An 18,699-nucleotide genomic window follows, 5' to 3' on the forward strand; every position below is an offset into this window, starting at 1 on the left:
AAACTAAATTTTTATAATATTTTTAATTTAAGTTGATTTTGTAAGCTCGTCTGCCTTAAATCACAAATATCATCCTCCAAAACTGAAATTTCCCATGTAACTTAGTAGCATTTTAGCTGTTTTTGAATGGTTTAAGAGGTTTTTTCTTAATAAAATCCTATTCATTCCTGGGACACTTAGTAAAATAATTTAAGCATTCATATTCTTCTAAAAAGAAAGCTTACAACATAGTTGTTATATTTTCCTGGTATTGGTTATTTATTTTTAAATGACTACCCTAAAAGAAGTGTAATGTATTTAGAGTGTATGTGTGTATGTATGCTTGTTCCACTATAGCAGCTCAATGACTGAACCAATTTAGGTGTATGACCCCATGTTGGAATCCTTATGTTACCAGGAGTGTCATAGGCTGTATAAATATGTATATAATATATATACGCATGTATATTAAAAAATTTGAAAAATCTATCAGATCTTTGAACAGTTTGGAAACCTTATACAGGTGAAGTTGTTTCACTAGTGTTTTTTACATGACTGCCCAAAAAAGAGTGTAATGTATTTAGGTTGTATGTATGTTTGTTCCAGCGTAGCAGCTCAACAGCTGAACCAATTGTCACAGACTATTCTTTAATTATCCTATATTGACAAGCAATGTTTTCAGCAATGTTTTTTAATTTTTTTATTTAACTCGTGTTATATATACCTGAAAATGAAAAAAATTTTACAAAATCCAATATTTTTTTTAACTTTTCTCTGCTCCCTCACCCCAAAAATCACTTCCCAAGAAATTTTTTTGATTTATCTACATTTACTAAGTTAAATGGAAAAAATTTAAGTGATTCGACTGAAAAATGTACAATCAATAAAAAATACCTAAGATTTCTTTCTGGGGATGGGTGTGAATTATGATGAAATTTTATTGTAATAATAGTTTAAGCTTAAAAGAATTCCAAACAACTGACATTTTTAAACTTTGATCAGCTCATTCCTCCATCCCCAAAGTAATTTTTTTGGACCACTTGCACTAGTAATATGCTCAGGAAGACAAAAAAATTCAGGTAAAAAATATGTAATAAATAAAGATAGTTTTTTTTTTGGGGGGGGGGAGGGTTAATGAATTTGGGGGAAAATGCTTTTTTTTGAAATGGTAAGATAAGCATGTATTCATATACAGAGCTTAACATAAGGTGGAGATGTAATGCTTGCAAAATTTTAAGAAAATTAAATGCAAAAAAATCTACCCAACCTCCTGGAGATACTGCCCCAAACTTTTACAAACAAATTATCCACAAGTCTCTGTGGATAGATAGAATGATACAATTTGATAGAATGATACACATTCTATCAAATTGGTTTATCCAGTCACAAGTTAATAAGCTTCAAAACAAGTCAACACAGGTACATTAGCCTTTTTTTAGGGGCGGTCCCTGGGTCATGAAACATCAAGAAATTCAAAAAAACACCCACACTTCATTTTTTCACTGATTACTTAACACCCTTAACTTCTTGCAGCATAGCTCTAGGAGCTATGACGCCAGTAAAATTAAAAGGGAGTAAAGAAAAAAAGCTGAACAAAATTTTAGTTCATTTAAAAAACTCCTTAATTCTATAAAACAGGGTTGAAAACATGCTAAGAAGCTAGAAAAGCATACAAAAATAACATGTTATAAGGTTTTTTTTTAAACTGCAGGAATTAATTTCAAAATTTACCAATGTGAAAAATGTAGTAAAATTCACATCTTTTTTGTTATTAACAGCTGGGAAAATTCTCTAAAATTTTCACTATGAATATCATGAATTACTTAAGAGTCCTTAAATTAAGCTATGGATTAAATTTTAGCGACTGGTAAGATGCATGGTTTCAAATAATATACATAATTTTTAATATTGCAACTTTTAACATACTGGGCAATTCAAAAAGGACTTCACAATTTTAAAAGCATATAAAAATTTACTGATAACTTATAGGTTCAATTGAGGTCTCATTTCATAGAAAAATACATTAATTTCAATCCATACTGTAGCCAGCAATTTGGCACTACCTCTGCAGCTGTGGCACTACTTTGAACTCTTAGCTCAATAAGGTCAGCAGGCAAAGTGGTACATAAACATGATCTTTAATGAAACCCCACAAGACAAAATCTAGCGGAGGTCAAATCTGGGAAGCAAGATGGCCAAGCAATTGGACCTTCATAACCAATCCACAGACCTGGAAAGCGACATCAAGAAAATCTCTGACTTCTAGACAGTAGTGAGGTGGTGTGGCCCTTTCTTGCTGATAGTAATGGTGTCCATCTTGCTCATCATGATCTAACTGAGGAATTAGAAAACTTTGAAGCATGTCCAGATAAGTGATATTAATGGTTACCTCCTGGAAGAACAGGCCACTCTGTCTGGAAGAATAACCTGTCTCAATGAATGTTTGGTGACAAGGATAAATTTGTATGTCTACTAGGAGGGTCCCTACCACACTCTCTACAAAAATTACATTGAACTGCAGCAGCTGACCCCAACCAAATTGTGAAATCAAAAGACAGAGAATATGTTCTGCACCAGTAAATGTATCATTTTTAACACTGGTGACAGCCCTGATATTAGCAAAACTAGTATAAAAAAACTGTTATGTTTGTTGTAACAAAAACTGTTTCAATACTATGAAACAGCAAAACACATCAAATGATGAAATGATAAAAAAATTCCAGACCATTGCCAGGGATCAAATCTGGCACCAACTGATCTAGAAGCCAACTGTTAACCACTACCCAATTGACAAGCTAATCTTTTATTTAATGCATTACATTACATAGTGACTTGAGTAAAGCCCTGTGTCCCCTACATTCCAGTTCTGCTCCATTGGCCTGTGATGTTTTGGCGGAATTAGGTGGCTTGTTTTCCTATTTGGCTAACCCCAAATGTACTAGTGCAGCTACCAAGAAGAGATTATTGTCTCGGCTCAAATTCTTCTGAGCGGCTTTTACAGCTCTATCTGTGAGGGTTTCAAAAATCTTGCCTCGAAGCCTAAAGAAATAACCGTAGCTCAGAAACCAGCCCTGACTCCTATGCAACTGCATAGGTATGCTGAGGTGGTCAGGGCAGACATGAAACAAGCCAGTCCTCTAAGAAATCTGAGGTTGCATTTGTTAATACGGCAAAGGGCTTGACTGCCCAGCAGTCAGCTGAAAAAAGACCTCCAGGTTGCCCTTCGAGGTGACCAGAAAGGCCTTAAAATCAGGAACATTAAAGAGACCGGCAAGGGTTTAGTTGTGGTAGCGGATGACACAGAGATCTTTCAGGCAATTAGATTCCACGGCGGTTAAACGATTGAATGTGAAAATAAGACCGGAAGAGAATGCGTAGGCCTGTATTATAGTCTATCATATTGACCATAACCTGACTGATGAAGATGTCTTCTCTCATTAGGGCCAGAATACTGATTTGCATGAAGCTGCCTTCTAGTGGGACTGCAGGTTGGTCTTTAAAACAGGTAGGCGTGATACCCAGAAATATCACAGTCTTTGAGGTAAGTTCTGATCTCTTTCAAAAATGTACGTCCGCAGGCAGACTATTTATTGAATTAGGGTCCTGCCAACTAAAAGAGTACGTGGATGTCCAAAGATGTTTCAAGTGCTGCAGATATGGTCACAGGGTAAATTTTGTACGTTTGCCTTTGTGTGTGTCCATTCTGGCAAGGAGGACCAAACATGATTTTTCACATAGATTGTAGAGACAGAGCCTCGATGTTGTCCTTCTGCAGCACTCATATGAAATTAGGGATGATCTGCTAGGCTTTCACAGCTGGAAAAAGTTTTGTGTAGGGCATACCTGTATATCTGCTATTCTGTGCAGGAAGTTGCTTGATAGTATCTTTATACGGCAGGCTTCAGACGTGCATTATGTTGTGGCCAGACTTGCCATTCGTGAACAGACCCTTACAGTCGTTAGTTCATATTTCCAATACAGGGTTCCCACTGAGGAACACCTAGCAAGATGGGACCTATCCCAACTCGAAGGATGGGAAATAATTTTATTTCAAAATAAAATATATAATAAAATAAAATAATCCTTCGTATTGTGGGCAATGGTCCAATCCTTATTGGTGCCGATGTTAATGCGAAGTGGCATTTCTGGCAAAGTGGGATCACTGATCATGGCGGTGACCTTGACAGTTTCATTGCGCAGCAAAATTTGAGGTCTTTAATGTTGCAGACCAGTTGGCCACTTACGACGGTATGGTTAACGGACGACAAACCTTTTTCGGTACAAATATTGAAATCACCATTGGTAGGGACATCCCTGGCAGGATCCTTGATGGTCTGTATTTGACAACTATTCTAGCGATCATCAGTTGAAACTATTCAAAATGGTGGATGAGCCGCACGATGGCCATTTGGGACACTTTCCTGTTCACCGGGGCCCCTTCCTGCATAAGAAGGCGGACTGGACGAAATTCTCCTCTTTGTTGGAATCCAGACTGGAGATTTTTTCTAGAGTCTTTGATGGTCTGCAATTAATGTCCTGGCAGAAAATTTCACTTCTGCAGTGGTACTAGCCGAGAACGTATATCTGGTTGGTGGTCTCTGAATCTGACAGCAATGAAGCAGTCTGTGAACCGACTCAGAAGGGCTACACAACGAGAGGGTAATACCGATCGGTGTGCAGCCCTAACTACAATTACCGCAGAGAAAGGACTAGGTACTTTCATAGCGTTAGGTCCTCCAACCATAATTCCTGGTCCTCCTTCGTTCAGGAGCAAGGAAATAGAGACCCTTGGGGGGGGTTTGTGTATAGAGCCCTTGGACATAAGTGTACGAAAGTAGTCCTCCTGTCAGCTTAGTCAACCACCAAGGGTGTAGTAATTGATAAGGAACATGTCCTTAATATTTTGCTGAATGATTTGCTCCCGGATTACACTATGGTGAGTGAGTTTCATACCACTGGCATGTCAGGCGAGAAGTTGTGATTTTCAAGACCGACATACAATCTTCTGAGATCATTGAGGCGGAAGTGTGTCAGGTGATCTGTAGCATGGCACAGCACAAAGCCCCCGGATATGATTATATCTGGAGCTCCTCGTCCGAGCGCTTCCAGTGGTCGGAATAATAGGTTGCTCTTCGCCGGCCAATTTCTGGCATATTGGAAGCATGGAGACTGTTGTTGTTGTTCAAAGGTGGTGACAAAGATCCTACTGTTAGTTCTTACCGTCCACTAAGAACCCTTGCCGTCACAGCCTCTTGCCCGTGATTGGCAAGGTTTTTGAGAAGGTCCTATATTTGCGTATTAATGTTAGATTGGCCACTGATCATTTGCTAATGGACAACCAGTATGGTTTCCGACCAGGCAAAAGCACTGAGAATGCCATACTAAAGGTGATGGATATAGCTTCCTCTAGTCCATGTATATATGTATTAGGGATTTTTCTGGACATATCCGGAGCATTTAACAACTTATAGTAGTCCTCTGTCCTGTTTCAGATGCAGAAGCATAAGTCTACACAAAATGAATTAGAAGTGTTATTTCAGCCATCGGACCGTTTCCCTGTGTGATGGCGGTTCGGTGGTTCGTAAGACCTTAACTAAAGGATCCCCTCAGGGCAGTATTCGATTCCCCTTCTTTGGATCATAGAATTCGATTCGATGTTGCGTTTAAAGTTGCTATGTGGTTGCTTATGCTGACGACGCGCTGCTACTGATTGAAGGGGATTTGGGTAACGAGGTAGAATTCAGAGCTGCTCGTGCTTGTGAGACACTCCGACTGTGGAATCTACAACATAAGATGATTTTCAGCCCAGAGAAAACCACAATGATGATGCTTAAGGGCCGATTGGCTGCTTCCCGACGAATCCAGGTTCGAATGGCTCTCTTTTTCCTGTATAGCCTCCGGTAACTACCGTTAAGATAATTCATCAGAGGATGAATGAGGATGATATGTATGAGTGTAAATGAAGTGTAGTCTTGTACATTCTCAGTTCAAGCATTCCTGAGATATGTGGTTAATTGAAACCCAACCACCAAAGAACACCGGTATCCACGATCTAGTATTCAAATCCGTGTAAAAATATCTGGCTTTACTAGGACTTGAACGCTGGAACTCTCGACTTCCAAATCAGCTGATTTGGGAAGACGCGTTCACCACTAGACCAACCCGGTGGGTTAGGTTCGGATGGCTGGTCTCCCCATTCGGTACGTTACGAGTAAAAAATACTTGGGTGTTATCCTTGATGAGAAATTTTCGGTTAAAGGAACATCTAGAGTATGCAGCAAAAAAGGCCGCTGATGCTTTTTATGGAATCCGTAGTCATTCATCCCGATTTGCGGGTTGAATTACCGTTATATGCGTATCCTTTACAAAGGTCCCAGCAAATCTATTATGCTGTATGCTGCGCCTGTCTTGACTCACGGCGTGGCTTTTAGATATTGCGCGGACATTTTGCTGCGGGTCCAGCGACTCCTCTTGCTGGCTGTTATAGGCGGTTACAGAACAGTCTCGCGGGAGACAGTCTGTGTTATAGCCGAAGTCAAACCAATAGATATCTTAGCTAATGAGCGTAAGGAACGCTACATTTCCAAGGTATATAACCTATTGACGTCAGAACTAAAGCAGGAGGTTGAAGACAGAGGCTTGCGTCTTGGCAAGTCAGGTGGGACGAATCCCCCCCAGACTGCTACACGCATGGTATATTTCCTATAGTGTCTAATGTAAGTGCGATTAGATGGGTCTCCCCCAATGGATATATCATGCAGTTTTTCTCTGGACATGGTGCCTTTCGGGCAAGTTTGGCTAGGTTTCGTTTGGTAGAGAGTCAATGCCGGGATTGGAGGACTGATACAGTAGACCACATCCTCTACGTCTGTCCGTTCGTTTTCTGAGGCATTCACAGTCACGAACGGTGTTGTCAAATCTGTACTAGGCGTGGGGTTCGCGCTTCCGCGGTTTCGGTTAGTCAGTTTGAGGGAATCGTGTTAGATTGGATGTGAAGATGTCCGTTTGAGGCCTACGTGAAGGCGTTAATTTGATAAGTATTTACGGTTGCAAATGTCTGCCGAGGCTTTTACATTGGTGGTATCCCGACCGACGCCTGGCTGATGACCGAGAAGTAATCAGTTAGACGGTCTAAAGACGACTTCCGGTAAAACCCCTCAGGCGTTGGAACGGACGGTGTGGTGTGGCGACCGGTAACGTCACAAGGTGGGTGGTCTTCCCCTATGGGGTTGGGATGGGCTGTCCCCTAGAGTACAAAATACGTATCTTCTGAAGGAATACTTTATAGTGGTTCCCGTGACTGAATATTAAAAGAGAAAGAATTCAAAATACCGCTAAATTAAGCTTTCCCTATTGAATTAACAAATGAACAATTTTTTATTGATGTCTTTATACATATACATGATTACAGCATTAACAACAGCCATCCATCCACATGTAAATCTAACTTTGTTTTTAAATTTACTAAACACCCATAATTACTGTACATTAATTTAATGAAACGATTTCAACAAGATAAATTTAAAATAACACTAACAAAGCTATAATGCCAGTACATTATGAAAATATTATTGTAAATATAAATAATACACAAATACAATAATTTATTGAAAATATAAGTGAAGAAATGACTTGTATAAGGAAAATATCAGTAAAAAAAGGTCTTTTAACTGAGAAATATGTACCACTATGTATTATTTAAAACTAAAAAATAAGCATTCTTGAATACTGCATGTTAACAAGCATCCAGAAACAATACTAGCAACTATTTATTATCAATAAAAACCTTCCAATGCAATTACTCACTACACTTATGTTTGGTAAATATTAATAAAATTTTGATTTGCTTATCATTTTGCTTGCACTACTTCCCAAATCTTTACTGATTAATTTTTTTTAACTTTCAGATAAAGCTTTATCAGTGATTATTTTCCTCTTAAGATATAAAGAATATCAAGAATTAATGAACAAGTAAATTTAATAAAAATAAATTACTATGATGTATCAAATATAAGTATAAAATGCTACTGAAAAATTGTGCTATGATATCATGAATGCTATAACCAAAATTTCATAATTCTAGTAGTTATCTGATTTAAGAACAAAAGAAAATCTATCGACAATAAAATTGAATGGTTTTTTACAATGTCATTAAAAAATTATCTAGCCTCAGTTCATATATTAATCATTATAATTCAGAAGTATCAATGGAGGATAAATTAATTTAACATCACAGGCTAATTAATTAATTAATTATTATTACAGAAATTTTTGTCTTTTCAACCTTATTTTTTCACATTCGAAACTTTTCAAACTTTGAACAAAGAAAAATTAAATAGTTTAAACTACGCAATCAGATATGGTAACATACAATCTTCATAACACAGAAAAACTAATTTGCTTTTAAAAAGGTCACCTACTACTAGTATGAAATGCTTTTCTAAGTAAATGTCCACTTCAAGGTAATCATAAGGAAAACCTTATGCCTTTCCAGTTTTTTAAAACATAAATTGTGCAATTACATAATTAAGAATACTAAGAAATCTACTGGGAATTTCAGTTTTAATAATACCAGATGTAAATAAAATTAATTATATTTAAATATTGAATACATTAAATACTTTTCATTAGTGTTATGCTCTAAACAAAGAGGGCGATTACTATTGTTATCACTACAATTACATCCTCAGTTTCTGATTGACATCACTGATCATCAAGATAGCAAATACTCTTTTACAAATCATCACAGGATGTAGTGCTGCATAATTAAATTTTAATCAATCTGTCAAGGTTAGATCTTAAGTCTTACTCATTAAAGATTTTGAAACCTCTAGCATGTTGTCAAATAGTATATGATATGTGGTGTAGAGCTAGAACCATGACTGAACACAACCTAAAATGAATCAGAAGTTACTCCTGTAAGCGTCTAACTCATGTGAGTAAGACACAACTCATGTAAGCTGACTAAGTAATATATTTAATGATTTCACTTTGCCTTCTTCACTAGCTGAGTGTAGAGTTGCATATCAGCAAGCAGCGATTGCAAGCAATGCTCAGCTCAACAACTTTACTTTCACTTTTCACCATGGGAATTGGCTTTATAAACACTAAATAAAGAGAAAACAACTCTTGAGTATTATACCTCAGTTACTTTACACGAGTTACAACCCATCAGTAAAACTGGGATCCATTTCTATTATGAAAGTGGAGATTTACATTTTAATTCAATAGGGAAAGTACTGATGGTATGTTGTTAAAAATATATTTGTAGTCTTAAATATGTTATAGAATATCCTATGGAATACCATATCATAAATTTGATCTATATTTTTATTAGTTTAATATGTTGTTTTTTATCAAATTTAACAAAAACAACTTTCATTGTGTTTTAATGAGGCGATTTGATGTAGTTGACTCTATTGTGGGTAGTATCTGAAAGGGTTCTTTATATCCTTGTTGAATTTATATACATAAGTAGAATACATTATTTGAATGTATGTTAAAAGTTCTAATTTGTTTCAAATTTATAATTACGTTAATAATGTTTATCATGCTGTTTAATGAGATTATAACTAAGATACTAATCTCAAATAACAACCATGTAACAATTTTAAAAGACTAATATCTGTAAGAACAGTTTCTTTTTTATTAATGTACAAAAGTTGGAATAAGTGCAATTCCAGAGTAAACATCTACTCTAAATGTACAAAAAAACAGTATGCATAAATAATAGTATAAATTTCAAAATTTCAATTAAAGACACAATTAACAAGCAATATAATATCAAATCTATGGAAGCAAACCACACTTTATTGCATATATTGCAAAAACCAACCAGGATGGAGAATTATAGTCCTGAGCAAGATTGATTAACTACTCCGATCTGCTGCGATAGGAAGGATAATTCATCCTTTCTATAACCTCACGGTTAGTTAAACTAATGATCAGACATACAGAATTTTTTACAGTACATTCATCTTTTGGATCCACAAAAAAATTTGGTTACTTTTTGAGACTTAGAACAAACTAAACCTCACCAGTGATATTTTAAATATCCAATGTAGGATCTGATTACAAACAAAAAATGCTGTACTATAAGACTGCTGATCCTGAAATAAAAGACTTAATTGGTTTACTATTGTTAGTATTATTGGAGAGGAGAGAATTGCTGAAATGTGTTTGGTGCGTTAAAACATGCATACATGTCATAATATTTAGCCTCAGAAAAGTGTTTACATCATAGTACATCAAGAGTAGCAAATACTTCAATACATCATTGGCTACATAATATAATCATAAAAACACCAATCTATAAATTACTGATTTCTCTTTAATATTGGCATAGAAGATAATTTCAAGCTTTATCATAAGATGGGAGGGCAAGTAGAAAGGTTTAGCAATGAGCTAAAATCAGACGACTCAACCATTGTGTAATCATAATCACATAAAGTTTTAAAATAAACCAACAAAAACAAAATGAGTACCTCAAGACAAAATACAATTCTTTTCTTAGAAAAGAATTCAGTATCCTAAAATAGATCATTTTGAACCTAAAAAGAAATGAAATTCAGCCTCAGTAACAGTATAACATCATCTTTAATCAAGAGTAGCAAATACTTAAAACACATCACTGGCCAAATTTTTAATTTAATACATGTACAGATAATTCTAAATTAGTTATACAAAAGTAACCTTTAATAATGAAGAAAGTAAACAGAATTGTTTGATACATCACTGAATGCAGTATTATCTTCAAGCCTAACACAGTTAATTCCTGACGTTCTCATCAATTCACCAAATTGGCTACTACTGTACAGAGACAATTTATAACTAAATACTACTAGCAACCATCTCAAAGACAATCTATTATTGCATGGTACAACTCTTTCATTGAACAGGTTGTTTATTACATAGGACATCAGGTCAGGATAGACCCTCAGTTTCTGAAACAGCAATCAAACAAATGCAGCAGAAATTCATTCATAGTCCTAAATCAACAGGTTACACCAGCTTAGAATTGAATATTCCTAAGGTTACAGTACAGAGGGTACATAATCAAATATTTAAACCCTATAAATTAAATTAAAACTGATACAAGCTTTGAATGAAGATGATAAAAGAACAACAAGCTGAGTTTTGTGTTAACATTTAAGCAAAATTGAGAGTGAAGATAATTATCTTAATTGTGCTGAGTGAAGAAGCAACCTTCCATTACCAGCAGTTAATCCAACTGACGTTTGGATATGAGGAGAGCAAAATCTGCATCACACAATCAAACCTGTACAGGATTTGCATAAGATAAATGTTTTTTGTGCTGTAAGCACTAACAAAATTTACAATCTTTCTTTTTTGTAGAATCAATTAATATTAATTAAACTGGCATTTCATACTTGAACATTACATTATCTAATGCCACAATTACAGCAAGATATGGGCACAAAATTCATTTTCCAGTAAGATTGCGCGCCACCATATTATCAATGTGTAATTTCTGCCTATCTCAAAAGCAAAGAGCCGACTTTCATTGGTGGTGGAACTATTTCCTGGCCACCACAATCACCTGATTTAACTCCAATGGACTTCTCTGTAAGGGGTTACGTTAAAAGATGCGTGTTTGTTCCTCCACTTCCAGGAAATGCTGAAAAGCTGACACTTGATAACACAAACAGTTGTCACAAGACATGCTTCATAAGATTTGGCAGGAAATTAATTACGGATGAGACAGCTGCTGGTACAAAGAAGCCTATATTAAATACTTTTAAATGAATCTTGAAGATATACTGTATTCAGTGTTATCAAACATTTCTGTAAGTTATTTACATTTTTTTTTTACTATTAGAGGTTACTTTTGTGTAACTAATTTAGAAATATCCCGTATTTAGTTTTTAAAAAAATCTAAGCTTGGTAGTATTTTAAAACCTGTACAATTATTTTTTGCAAATAACAGAAAATATAGCCTCAGTTTAATATATCCATCATTAAAATCAGAAGTATCAATGGAGGAGTTAAATTAACATCATTGGCTAGACTAGTAAATTCATAAGTAATTACATTAAATATCTAAGGCCACCAATACACTGAAGTCATTTAAAAACAATAATAAGTATTTTTCATAAAAATATAGATGCTAACAGATAATTCTAAAATATACTGTGACAACATTTTAGAAGCCTATCTTGTCAGTCAAAAGTGAAATACATATGAATCACATACCTTATCAATTTGCTAGAATGAGAAAACTGTATAGGGATACAAAAAGTATAATTAAAAATTTTTGTTACTTCTTAATTCAAGGAACAAAAGATAAACTGCTTCATTTGTTTAGAACAATTTTTGATTCAATGCTATAAAAATTACCAAATAATTTTCCTTTAAATATGGTTATAAACTATTCTCAATACTAACTAATTAAAATGAAAATAATAATTAATTTTGTGCCAAAATAAAGGTAATAATTTAAAACTTGTAAAATTATGTTTGCAAATAACAGAACATATAGCCTCAGTTTAACATGTCCATCATTAAAATCAGAAGTATCAATGGAGGAGTTAAATTAACGTCTTGGCTAGACTAGTAAATTCACGGTATGCTGATTATATATTTTTTTTTGGGTGGGGGAGGAGGATTCCTCAAAATTTTTTTATTTCTGTGAAATTTAAAGATAATAAATAAATAAAGGGTAATTAAAAATAATGCAACATAAAATCCAAAACATGAAATGCACTTTTTAAATAAATAAAAAGTTCGCTCCATTAAGACTTATTTAATGAAGAAAAATCAAATCTGGACAACCCTTTTTTGTAAAAGAAAAGATAAGATTTAACAGTAAAACTCAAAAGAACAGATCAAGGTGGAAATAACAGATTTTCTTTTACTTAACTATAACAAATTAGATTGCAATTATTTTCCAAGAATTCATGAATTCAAAAAAGGCATCAAAATGAATTATGACCAAACTAGTGATAAAACTGAAATATGTTTATATTTTAAGATGACTATGTGCCAAAATAAGAAAATTAACAAATAAATATTAACACTTTCAGAATGACAAGTTGATTCACAGCAAAATCTTAAGTCATTCTGTAGTAATTTCAACACATTTCAAATCCAGATAAAATAAAAGTATTAATTTTATATATGTAATTTATAAACACACAAATTATGTTGATAGTGAAGTTTAGAGTACAAAATACAATAATAATGATACTTACTTAAATAATTCACTGCAGGAAATAACTACCTTATAATAAAAATTATCAACAGAGAAAATTTACATAATAGAAGTTAAAAAGGGTTTAAATTATGTCTATTGGTAATCATTGTTTTCAACACAAACCAGTTTGCCTTCCTTTATGTTTTATATACCTTAACAATTTAGAGCCTTATTGATGAATCATTCCTCATAAATGTATATTACTTTAAGAAGTAAATATTTAACTAAATACATTACAAATACAACTCACAGGACATAAGTCATTATAAGTAACCTTTGATATCAGACATTTTTTAAATAATCTTCATCTACCATTTATTTATAATTACAATGTTTAAATATTATTAATGGTTATAATTTAAAAATCAGTCATTGGGGCTAGAACACATAAAGTTTTGGAGAAGTTTTATTAGTTCAACAACCCAGTAATCGATTGAGTTCTTGTATTTGGTGTAATTAAAATATATTCATTAATTAAGTAATGCATCCAATTATTATGTCTGAAGTTAAATATATTCATTAAGTCTGTATTGCATCTAATTATTATATCTTAAATCAATCTAATAAACTATATTGCTTCAACTTATTAGAACCCTTCAAAGCCGAGCAAAGTAATACATACAAAGAATTGACAGTATTAAAACATGCAGTATTTCATCAGTTCTCACTCTATCAAACTTCTGTACAATAACAAATTATCTAAGCAAGGGATGTATCTAAGACTTGGATACAGTCACCACTTCAAACACTACAGTAAAAAGGAGTAAACTGGAGAAAGAAAAACGAAGACAGTGAACAAACAGATCTTTTACTCTATTAATTCTTATATAACAGTATGCACAGTAATTGGCACTGATGCAATTACAAATATGCAATCTACATGTTAACACAGTGGCTTACTTTATTAAAAAGCACCAATTGAAAAAGTATATCTTGAATTATCACCATGATAAACACTCTTACGCCAATAAAAACTAAATCACAGTTTTAAAAATAAGAAAAAAAGAAAAACCTATGATTAAAGACAAAATATTGTCAAGCAACTGAATAATCATCTGACTGTATGAAGAAGCTACTATTAGATTATTCACAGTAAATATAAAAAAAATATATTTATCTTCACAATGCCTTTGATAGATATGGTAATAAGGTATGGTAAAATGCAATCTGCAAGTAAATTACTACTGATCATTTTGTAAATATTCCTGCAGCAATGTAACAGTGTTGCTTTTAATTTTAGTATATACACCCTTCTTGCTGTCTAGTAAATCAATGTACATACAACAAGAATCATATGTTTACTGAAGTCTTGGTTTCATTCTATGTTAATAAAAAAAAAAAATACAAATTTTTTTATCGTAATTATTCATGGCATATTAAATGGCAATTAACTGTAATTATATACAAATGATCTATTTAATATATTGGTTAAATGTATTCATTTCATAATCTTGATTTCACAAATATTTTTTTTAATTTTACTGCCAATGTTATTGTTTGTTAAGATTTAAAATAAAAGTGTTAACCTAATTAATAAAGGAAAGAATGTTCATCATTCTGAAACTAAATTGTATAGTAATTTATAATGAAAGATGGGACTGTTTAATAATTTTCATGATTAAAATTTCATTACAAACAATATAACAATTCTTCTGCTGTCTGTCCAGGTAGAACTGAATGACATCTTCTAAACGAATCATTAAGAAATAATTCAGCACTGTTTGCATACAAAAAAAAGAAGTGTAATTTTCTCATATTTTCAAAATATTAGTTTAGTATCAAATACATCATTTGTGGTAAATAACTATATAAACTTCACAGCTTAATGTAGCTTCAAAATATTTAGAAATCAATGATACTTTTTTCACATCACATCAAAACAACAAAAATATATAAACCACTGCTATTGGAAAGACATTTTCACAATCTACCTCTTAGTACATTAATACTGGTCTAAGAACTGGGCACTATTAAAAAAAAAAATTAACAACTGAATGAATACCTATAACAATGATTCACACCCGCAGACTAACCTAAAGTAAAAACTAAGACAACCAAAACAAAATAATTTTTTTATACACATTTATATCATTTTTTCAGAAATAAATAATTTTTTTTTTCATTATCTTCGTCAGAAATGTTCAACTTTAGAAACAGACTATTAGTCTTTATCCAAGATAGAATAAATTATCTTTCCCCTCCCAAAAATACACTGTAGAAGTAAACATCTACCTTAAATATTTTGTTAAGTTTAATCTTTACCTATCCAGATAAAATAACAGTTACACAACATAGACTGATACATATCACAAAAATGTTCAAATTTAATGGAATTAATTTTTTTTACGATAAACTGCAAAGGTATTAACTGAATACTTTTCTCAAAATTCACTTCTTTACCAGAAAAAAATGCAAATCAATTCGAGAATTCCTATCTCTCAAACTTAATGTAATTTTACATATAACAAACCTTTGAAATGACTACTGATATTTAATACAAATAAAATAAAGAGGAAATTTTCAAGAGAAGCAAAGTTATAAGGAATAAACTTGTAACTTCATAAACTATCGCACTTTTTGGAAAGTTCTGCATAACCTTAATGTATCTGTTATTGACAATCATTGAACACAATGTAATTTGAAATCGTTAAATAAAAAGCTTAAGTGCAAATATATTTCATCACAGGTCTGTGAATATTTTCATGGTTTAACAAATCAAATACATTTTTTTGGTTTACCAATGACCATTAATATTTACAAACAAATAAATTCTATAAATAATTATTTGCACAATAATAATCATAATGCCACTTCCCTAGTATCGATTCGGCAAGTAGTAATATACAAATTAGTACGGCTGGGAAAAATTTACTAGTAAAATCTTAATAAAATAAAACCATAAGGTAATAAAACCATACACACTATGCTACCTCAAGAAATTTCTTTATTAAGTAATTAAGAATATCGGCTGGCGTCGAGCTTACTATGATGAATGACGAAATGTATCGAAAATTAAGATGAAAAGAATAAACAACTAGAAAGTTTACCCTTTTCGGAACTATTGTTTATTTTTGTAAATATCAACTGAAGAACGTAAACAATAAGAAAGTCCATTTAACAAAATTTACTAAAATTAAGTTTGTGACCAGTCAGTCAATGCTATGTACGCGCACATGGTTTTGAGCGGTTAGCGCACGCCGCCATACTGACCACATTACTAACAAAGTAAATTATATAAAATTTCCTACCTGGATGGCCTTCTCCAACAGATTCAGACGTGAACAAAAAAGTTTCTCCTTCTGGGACTTCCTCCATGTGTCCGTTTTGAAATCCGTTAATGTACAACGAAGTTTCTGGCATTCTGAATAGAAACGTACGCAGATAATTCCGGTCGGATGCTACTGTGGAAAAGAGATCAGTGGAATTGTAAGCACTTCTATATATAAAGGCAGTTGGGTCACGTGGTATGCCAAGACGTACAATTACACGAAAAGTTGCCGATCTGAAAAAACAAAATAATTACACTATAACAAATAAATATTACGCAGCATGATAAGTTAAAAATAAATAATGAAAAAATACGAAAAATATAATTTTATTAGTCGTCCTTTAATATGAGCAATATGTTTGATGATTACATGTAAAGTCAACGAACTGAAAATATTACGCAAATAATCTACCTCTAATAAGGTTTCACTAATTTTATATTAATCCTATTATTATATATTTTAAAATGATTATCACTGTTAGCTTTTCGACATCTACTTTTTTTTCTATATGCTACTTACAACGATATTCCTCGTTGTATAAGATGGCCATGGCTGTATGTCAGAATATTCAATTATATGTAATTAGTTGATTCCTATAGTTCCAAGAAATTGAACATTAAGTATCGTGTATACGTCCATTTCCTGAAATATATTGCCTTAGGTGTTTATAAAATCGGTCCCTAACCTCAATCTCCGTTAATTGAGATTTATTGTTTCGAGCTTGTCTGTCTCAAAGAAAATAACAGATCTCTTCATACCAACTGTATTTTGAGAGTAATTCTACTTAACCATAGTCTGTCGGAGTTTTTATACCTACAGATTACTTATCCAAACAATACCAACGTTTTTCTTGCACATTAAATTTAATCATTCAACATTGCAAATCGCTATTAATAATGTAATTTAACAAACATAAAATTGTACAAATACGTCTCATTAATGTTATATTAACATTTGTAGTATGGCGACGGCGTGTTCTGCTTCTTGTTTCATTTGGTTTTAAAGATAATGGGCTTTAAATGGCCCATTACCATTTGCGTATTTTATTTTTATTACTTCTAATTCAATTTACAACTTTCATTGTAATACATTATCTGTTGGATAAATGAAAAATTTGAATTTATCATTAATGCGATTCCGTTTTCATTGTTATTTTTGAGTAGTTTAGTGATATATAAGAAGAAGTAAATAAATTGACTATTCTTGAACTGGCAGCTAAATTTAATTACATTAAATAATTATTAATTGCAATCCAAAACCCATCAAGAGAAGTGAAGTACTTGGCAAAGTTCAGTGTTTAAACCAAACAAATTTGAAAAAAAATGAAAAAATCCTTCACTATTACATGAAGAGAGGAAAATATATTTAAAAGGTCAAAATCCTTTACTGAAATCACATTACTGTTTAAGTAAAAATAATAATTATAAACTAATGACAAGCTTCCTAAATTTTTATTAGGATTCAATTTTACAAATTATTTTTCCATTTTTTCAATATTTAAAAAAATATAATCATACTGTCATGTTCACTCCATAAAGAAGGTTGTTTAGTTGCATGTAGTTCTTATTTTGTATGTGGCATTATGTTGTTAACAGTATATTTGTAATGTGTTGTGTATACTCATTTCTTCATATGTTTTTGTTAATTTTAGTGTGATCTTAAATTTGATATTGTTGAAATGTGATACTGATTTTTGTTTTAAAGTGCATTATGTTAAATTTTCAACATGTATTGAGTTCTGTCTGATGTAGCATTTTTTTCTATTACTATTGTGTACATTGCAATATGTTCAACTGTAAACAATAAGCAACCTGATGACCCAGTGAAATAAGAATGATATGTAGGACATGTAAATAAGAAATAGTCTTGTACAGAATCAGGCTGACCATTCCTGAGATATGTAGTTAATTTAACCCCAACCACCAATGGTGGTTGGGTTAAGTAATCATTGGGTACTCTTGGATATAACAAAGTACATCATTGGAATTGAATTTTGGGGTGCAAAACTTATCTCCAACCATCAAAGTCCACTGTCTAGTAATAAAACTCATACAAAAGTAACTTACCTATATTAGGATTTGAATGTTAAAAACTTTAATTTTGAAAATTAACTGTTCAGCGGCTGATTTACAATGACAGTTTTACCATTAGACCAACCCAGTGGATTAGATGTGAAATTTAATGCTGAGATTGTAGTTTAATTTGTGAATTATTGATTTCTGCTGTTCTGGTATTTGA

The 18,699-nt window shown here is 32.6% G+C and overlaps 1 protein-coding gene across 2 annotated transcripts in view; it reads right to left on the reverse strand.

The window, feature by feature from the left end:
• Sam-S (S-adenosylmethionine Synthetase) overlaps positions 1-18,699 on the reverse strand; it is a 113,793-nt gene that overhangs the window by 85,947 nt on the left and 9,147 nt on the right. For both annotated transcript variants that reach the window (XM_075361319.1, XM_075361320.1), the window contains exon 2: positions 16,441-16,694. In XM_075361319.1, the coding sequence (XP_075217434.1) occupies positions 16,441-16,552 (112 nt within the window). In that variant the 5' untranslated portion in view covers positions 16,553-16,694. The remainder of the gene's footprint in view (positions 1-16,440; positions 16,695-18,699) is intronic.

This window comes from Lycorma delicatula, chromosome 3 (genome assembly GCF_047948215.1).
Source record: "Lycorma delicatula isolate Av1 chromosome 3, ASM4794821v1, whole genome shotgun sequence".
NCBI classification, from domain to species: Eukaryota; Metazoa; Arthropoda; class Insecta; order Hemiptera; family Fulgoridae; genus Lycorma; species Lycorma delicatula.